At 37.1% G+C, this 7,792-nt stretch overlaps 1 protein-coding gene across 2 annotated transcripts; it reads left to right on the top strand.

Annotated features, from left to right (window-relative positions):
- Positions 1 to 429: 429 nt before the first annotated feature.
- LOC109396971 (BTB/POZ domain-containing protein KCTD12-like) lies at positions 430 to 7,571 on the top strand. 2 transcript variants are annotated; one of them, XM_019669283.1, is made up of 3 exons: positions 430 to 537; positions 2,061 to 2,240; positions 6,025 to 7,571. In XM_019669283.1, exon 3 carries the CDS (start codon positions 6,031 to 6,033, stop codon positions 6,907 to 6,909), a length of 879 nt encoding a protein of 292 aa, XP_019524828.1. In that variant the 5' UTR covers positions 430 to 537; positions 2,061 to 2,240; positions 6,025 to 6,030; the 3' UTR covers positions 6,910 to 7,571. The 2 variants fall into 2 exon arrangements, with proteins under 2 accessions (XP_019524828.1, XP_019524829.1); XM_019669284.1 differs by lacking the exon at positions 430 to 537 and adding an exon at positions 972 to 1,018.
- The last annotated feature ends 221 nt before the right edge of the window (positions 7,572 to 7,792 follow it).

Genomic DNA, 7,792 nt, shown 5'->3' on the forward strand with positions numbered 1-7,792 from the left:
AGTATATTGAAACATGAGAAGTGCTTAGTAAATGATTTATTTGAACTATGGAGGTCATACGAGTATTTATCCCAATAAAGTTATTCAAGTAAACAGATCCGATGCATCCATGTTAAGCATTCAATCAATTCTTTAGTTAAAAAAATACATTTTATTAATTTGCAGCTGCTAGATATTTATTTGTTGTGTTTGTACCAAGAAAAGATAAGAAAAATTTTTCTCTTACCCCCAAATAATACTCTTTTTTTAACATCACCACCACCTTTCTCGACTTTGCTCCTCCTCAAACTGCAGGGTGGAGAGCTTGCCATTTCCATCTGGGAGGCTGGCTGGGCAGGAAGCCAAGTAAGTCATAGCAGGGGAGGAGGATCTACAGGCTTCCTTGCATTAAAAGGGAAAGCCCAGACCAACCAGCAAAGCACAGCAAAGGAGAGGGAGGAGAGCAGGAAGGCAGTTCACAAGCTGAGCTTAGCCTGTAGCGAGGAGGAGAGAGGCTTAGGCTGTGCTTGGCGGTATTCGAGTGGCTGGAGATTCAAGGTAACTACTCACTTGATCCCCTTACCTTTCCTTTCCAGTCCACTGCTTCTGGAATTCAGGAGCTTCTGCATTTGAGCTGGGGTTGCGCATGTCTCTGTGTTTTTTCTGTGTATTGAGAAGACAGCATGTGGAACCTGCTGATGGGGGCAATCAACCTAGAAATCCAAAAGCAGGCAAGTCTTCCTGAAAGGGAATGCTGAAAATTTGGATTGCCTTTCACCATTTGGTTATTTTTTTAATTTTATTTTGAATAAATAAAGCATCTGTGTACTACCATTTCGTTTTGTAAGCAGACAAAAAGCTATAGAACCAAGTTATTTGTAGGGTGTGGGAATGCTGCTGAGGATTTTCTCCTTCAAGTAGAAAAGAAAGCTATTTCTTAATTCTTAATGTTGGGTTTTTTTCCTTTTGCTTACACTTCCTGTTCAGCGGTTACCTACTTTGCTTTCTTGGATCTCTTTGAACTGGAATAACATAAAAGGTGGGAACCACATTTCAAATTTAAATTGATGTGTTCATTCTTATAAGTGAGTATACTTTTAAGACAGACTGGTCAAAAGAGGAGAGAGTGAGACACGTAGGAAGAGGGAGAGAGAAGGGAGGAGACATTAGGACACAAATATTTCAGGTTTAATAAAATTGGAAATTGGCCATTTATAAACTGTCTGATTTCCTTAGAAAATACTTTCTTCACATTTTCAGGTAGAAATCAGGAGTTCTGATATATCTGACTTTTTCTATTAAAAACATTTGATCTTTGTTGTAGAATTCTTTGACTACAGAAAGCAAGTGATGCACTAGCTACTTTCTTCAGTACCTTTGAAACACTGAAATATAAAACTCAGCCCTTCAAGTTTGCAGCATACAGCTGGGTTGAACATTTCATCCTCTGATTTAAACTATTTGTATTTCACGTGGTCTCCTTTAACATCCTCCTTGCAGCGACCTTTATTTCTTTGATTTACTGAGGGCAGCTAACCACAAAACCTTATCAGCCCAAGGTTTATGTGCAGAAGAGAAAAATAAATGAGACATTGTAGGACTATATCCCAAACAAGCATTTAAAAAACTGAGGAATGGTTAGATTGAATGAACCTTTTTTTTTACTTCCTCTTGGGCAAAAAGCCAGCTGAATAGGAAACACTGGGGTGGGGAAGGGGAAAAGGGGCATAACTAAAGATTTTTATGTGCAAAAAAGATTTTTACATTACAAATACATGCAAAACAGATAAAAATCTTCCTGTTTGGGAAATATTTCCTTCTTGACTTCATGTTATGATAATATACCAGGGGGTCTTTTGAATTGGAAATTTTTCCATTATTGGGGGGAATTATGTCCATTTTTCTTTCTTTAAAATAACTTGAGATTCCTATTTATTAGGAGTTGCCTTACAAATAACTTTCAGAGTAAAATTTCTATTTCTGTTTTAAAATATGGTTGTGGTTGTGCAGCAGAGGGGTGGCAGTTGAGCATCCCCTACAGTTCTAGTCCTAACTTTTCCCCTTCTGACTTATTCCTACAGAAATACCAGTTCTGCCCTCAGGACTTAGCTAAAAATTCTGTTCTAATGTGAGAGGCAAAATAGACTACCCACTTTGGTTCCTCAAGGTGAATGTGTCTCTGACTCAGGATTTTAAATCATCTGTTGACTTGAACAGAAGTAACTCTAAAGCCTCAAGAAAGAAAAACCTGAAATAAGAAGGTATCAGCTTTACACTACTATTTTTCAACTGCTTAATTGTGTTATAAAATTATCTTTTTGTACAATGGGAAACAACTATCTTAGACTTTCATTGATGTTTTTTTGGGAAATATACAACAGAAATCTGCAAATCTAGTGTATGTATATTTCTTGTTCATATACTCACACATGTATTCAAAATTAATTTTTAGAAATTTATTTCTACTTATGTACTGTGGGATTATGAAAGTAACGAGACTGATATCACATTTGTTTGTTGGTAGTTTATTCATCACTCAATAATTACTTACTATAGGCTTAATACTTGCCAGGCTCACAGTGCTGGGGATCCAGAGATTTTTAAATCAAGATTACCATGTATCTTAGAGGTTATTTGGAACAGACAAACATATACATAATTATGTTGTACTGTAATAAGTTCTCTAAGAGATATTTCTAATCTGAAGCAATAATACAGAATATGAAGGGATGGGGTGGACAGTTAGAGAGGATGTCCCATTTTAGCACTATAAGACTAATGCCATAATCAACTGGTGGATAGCAATCTTTCACTGCTTGTTCCAAGATAAGCTAAGGGAGCCAATGTAACCAACCATCCATTAAGCACTTACTATAGGACAGATATTGTGTTAAGTACTTTATATAATATATATATTATATGCATATTATATACAGTTTCCTCATTTTATGAATATTTTGTTATATCCATTTTCTGGATAAGAAACCTGAGGCTCAGAGAGAATAAGTAGCATGCCCAAGGTTACCCAGCTAGTAATGGCAGAGGTGGAATTCAAAATCAGGCCTTCCCAAAGCCACTATATTATTTCTCAAAAAGGGACAGGAACGTTGGGGTAGGTAGAGCAAAAGAGGCCATTTCAGGCAGAAGGAATCATAAGGTTAAGGCATGTCAACATGAAAAAATGGATGAGTCTTGTGAACTGGGTTTAAATTCAGTGTGGCTAAAGTTTAGAGTCATTTTAGGGGTATGAAAGGGAAAGATAGTTGAAATCAAAGCCAAAGAACAAGGCAAAGACCAGTGTGGAACTTTTCATATACTGTGTTTAATATGTTTGAACTTCATTCTCTAGATTTTGAGAAACTTTGACAGTGTTTATGCAAGGAAAGTCATAATTAGTTTTGCGTTTGTGAAAGATAATTCTACTTGTAGTGTGCAGGGTAGATTAGTGAGTGGAGACTAAAAACAGTAATCCGAATGAAGAATTATAATAAACAGTGCATCTGCTTATTCCTCTGAGAAATAGGGATTGCAGTAGTATTTACCTTATTGGATTGCTAGAAATATTAATTGAGTCATCAGGAAAAGACTGGCATATAGTGTTTCATGTTAGCTATTATTATTTATGTTACTACTGCTACTGTTATTATATTATGTAAAAGAATAGGAAACCAAATGAGTAAAAAATTTCAAGTTTAATATAGAAATATGAGGAAAAGGTTAATCTTAGTTGGGACTTGAATTGGTCCTTAAAGTCAAGGAAGTGGGATAATGCTTTTCAGAAGGGGAAAAGGTATGGGCAAAGGCATCAAAAATGAACATATAATGGCCAGGCAATAATCACTACACCATTTTTGTGTATGTAAAGAAGTCTTATCAGATAAAATCAAAAGAGTACTTAAGAATGTGGACACTGGAGTACTCCTGTCTGAGTATAAATACCACCTCAGACACATTAGTTTTATGTTGGGCAAGTTATTTACCAGTTTTCTCATTGGCAAAATGAGGATAATAATTGTACCTACTTCATTGGCTAAGGACAATGCCTGACATATAGTAAGTCCTATGTAAAGTTAGGTATTCTTATCATTAAAGAGAGAAAAGAACCAGCTTATGGATAGCTTTGAGTTCCAGGGTAAGGGCTTTTGATTTGATCCTTAGGCAAAGTGGAGTCACTGAAAGTTTTTAAACAGAGAAGAAGGTGATGTGATAACAACCAATCTGGTAATAGTATGTAGGACATTTTGGGAGGTGGGGGTGGGGTGAAGGGCAGATATGGATGGATCTCAACTAGAGATGGACAGATCAATTTGGATTTTCAGATCAATTAGAGCAGAGTGAAGAATAGGACATGGGAGTGGTTGTATATGCAGGAGATATCATTAAGTAATAATTTCTAAGTTACTGAGGAATATGCATGAGAAAGATGAATAGGTCAATAAGATGACCCTGAAGTTTCTAAATCTCCAGTTTGAATGACTGAGAAAATTGTGAGACCATGGACACACACAAAAAAGTCATAAAATGTGACCTTTTTAGGCTGGAAAAATAAAGACAAAAATTATTATAATAACTTAGCTTTTACAAAATACTTTCATATACATGAGCATAGTTTTGAACATGCTGATTTCAAGGTGGTGTTGCAGCATTTAGCAAGTAGTTTCCAGTATGAAACTGGAGTTTAGATGAGAGGTTGGGATTTGGGAATCATATATGTAAATGTAAGAGTTCGAAAAGCTTAAGAGGATGAGTTCTTTGAGGGAGAGATGAGAGAACAAAAAACAGTTCTGAGGTTTCCACGGTCGCAGTTTAGGATGGTTTAAGAAGCAAGAGAAGCCAGTGACAGAGAGAAAATTGGAATGGACTGTGAGGTAGAAAGAGACTGGGGAATGTCTAGGTTTACCATGTCTGAGGGAGGGAAGAGTTTTACAAAGGAGAATATAGACAATAAGGTTGAATACTGTAGAGATAAAGGAGAATGGGGGATAAAGAAAGGTGCTGAGCACACCATATTTTCTGTTGGAAACAGTGGTTCTAGTAAAATGGTATGGTAGGAGTTGTAAAAGATAAGGAATGAGTGGACAGTGAGAAGGTACTAAGTTATCGTCTCACAGTGGTTGCCTGTATTCTTTATTTTATAACTAATTTTCTAATACTACAATGAGGTATCACTTTACACCCAGGAGAGTGGCAAAAATTTAGAAATCCGGATAATGTCAAGTGGTATGGAATTAAGAGGATTAAGTACAAATGTACACAAGGGACATTTTAGAGCAATATGTCACTACTTAGTCAAATTAGGTATATACATGCAGTGGGACTCAGAAATACCACTGCTAGATATATAGCATAAAGATGTTCTCTCATAGGTCCATAGGAAACACGTACAGGAGTACACATAGGAGCAGGGAGTTAGAGGCAATCTGGGTGTTAGTCACTGTGAGAGTAGATAGTAAAACATGGTGGATGCACACCACAAATTATGCCACAGTTAGAAGCAGGGGATTCGATATACACATAGCAACATGAAGCAATTTGAGTAACATAGTGCTGAGAGTGAAAAAATAAATAAATGAAGACTGAAATATATAATACAATAACATATACATCTATTTAAAACAATGAAACCCATTTTTTCAAGAATATGTATACACAGAAAGATACACACTAAACTTATCAGAATGGTTAGCTATGGTGGGAACAGGGACAGGAATGGGAATGGATGGCGAGAGTAAAATAGAATAACCAAAATAAATAAACACTACCACAAAAAGGGGGGCCCTGCATGGACTGTGATAACATGCTATGAATTGAGGATTGTGAAATATATCCAACATTCAGAAGGACATTAAAAAATCATTGCAAAACCAAATCGTGCAATTTTTCTATGCTGCCAGTCTCAAGTTAAAAGTAGTTAATTTGCAAAAGGTTATGGTTTGCTTGATTTTCTTGGTATATAGTATGAAAGAGCACAAAAAATTAATGTTTATAAACAGAATCCCCATACTGTAAACCTTTACTTAGAAACAATGTCTTTTGCTTCTGCAGATCACTATGGCCACCTCAGAGAAACCAAGTTGTACTAAACCAAGTGAGGATTTCCATCATTTTCCCGAGATTATTGAACTCAATGTAGGTGGTCAGGTATACATCACTCGCTATCCTACTTTGGTCAGTGTTCCTGGCTCCCTTCTCTGGGAAATGTTCAGTAAAAACAATCCTTGCTCCTTAATCCAGGACAACAAAGGGAGATTCTTTGTAGACCGAGATGGTTTCCTCTTTCGCTATGTGCTAGACTACATGAGAGACCAGAAACTAGTGCTTCCAGACCACTTTCCAGAGTGTGGTCGGCTCCAGAGAGAAGCAGAATACTTCAAGTTACCAGAACTAGTGAAGATGTTGGCTCCTAAAATCAACAAGCTCAACTCAGTTGGGAATGATCTATGCCAAAGTGATCTAGAAGAGCTGTCCACCAACACTGACACCATATGTAATTTCTCTTCAAGTAATAACATCCAAGTTAGTGGCCCTGATAATCCCCCAACTCTGACAGCAGGCAGTGGTTCTGACCTCAAGAAGGCAGGTTTCATCACTATTGGCTATCGAGGCTCCTATACTCTGAGTAGGGATAGCCTCACAGATGCCAAATTCCGCCGTGTGGCCCGAATCATGGTGTGTGGTAAGATCTCATTGGCCAAAGAAGTATTTGGAGATACTTTAAATGAGAGCAGAGACCCTGACCGTCCTCCTGAGCGGTACACTTCTCGATATTACCTCAAATTCACTTTTCTGGAACAAGCCTTTGACAAACTAGCTGATGCTGGCTTTTACATGGTAGCATGCAACTCCACTGGCACCTGCACTATTACCCATGACCAGACAGATGACAAGATCTGGACCTCTTACACTGAATATGTTTTCTGCCGTGAGTGACACTTAAAATCATCCAGAATATACAAACCAAAAAGCCAACTCTTTTTCCCTTCTCTGTTCCTGTGCCAACTATCTCTTTTAGAAAGAAACATAATAATTTTGGATCTATCTAATCCTGGACAATGCGACTTCCTTCACCATAACCAGTTGAAACTTTGTAGTAACTTCCTTCTTACACATCATTCCATTCTATCTGGCTTCCAACCTGCCTTGGATTGTGGAGTTGGATGTCATTTCAGGAAAAGTATTCAATGTGTAGGCATATGTACATGCACATCACTATAGATAGTAGAGATGTATTTGTTGAATAAATGCAATTAGATAAAGCCACAAGATTTAGTTAGTTGAGAAATGCTAAGCCATGGTTTCCAAACTGGTTCTCAGCACAACAGCTTTGACTTGCTTATATACTTTGCTATTTGTACTCACCTAAGGAAAGCTCTGGGTGTACTTATTCTGAACTAGAGGCCTCCTACAGTAAATGTGAATATACTTTGTAAACTGTTACTGCGATTCTTTTTATCCAGATGGAGTGGAAGAAGGTGATAGGCATCTACCAGGAGGTCCATAGAAAGGTCAATCAACTGTTATGGCTGAATAATATTCCATTGTAGGTATATGCCACATTTTGTTTATCCATTAATCTGTTGATGGACACTTGGGTTGTTTCTACCTATTGGCTATTGTAAATAATGTTGCTATCAACATTGATATACAGATATCTGTTTGAGTCCCTGCTTTCAATTGTTTTAGACATATACCTAGAATTCCTTGGTCATACTTGTATGGTAGTTCTTTGTTTCACCTTTTGAGAAACTGGCCAAACTGTTTTCCACAGTGGATGCAATATTTTATGTTCCCACCAGCAATGCAAAAGCGTTCC

The sequence above is a fragment of the Hipposideros armiger genome, unplaced genomic scaffold (assembly GCF_001890085.2).
Source record: "Hipposideros armiger isolate ML-2016 unplaced genomic scaffold, ASM189008v1 scaffold_551, whole genome shotgun sequence".
Taxonomy (NCBI): Eukaryota; Metazoa; Chordata; class Mammalia; order Chiroptera; family Hipposideridae; genus Hipposideros; species Hipposideros armiger.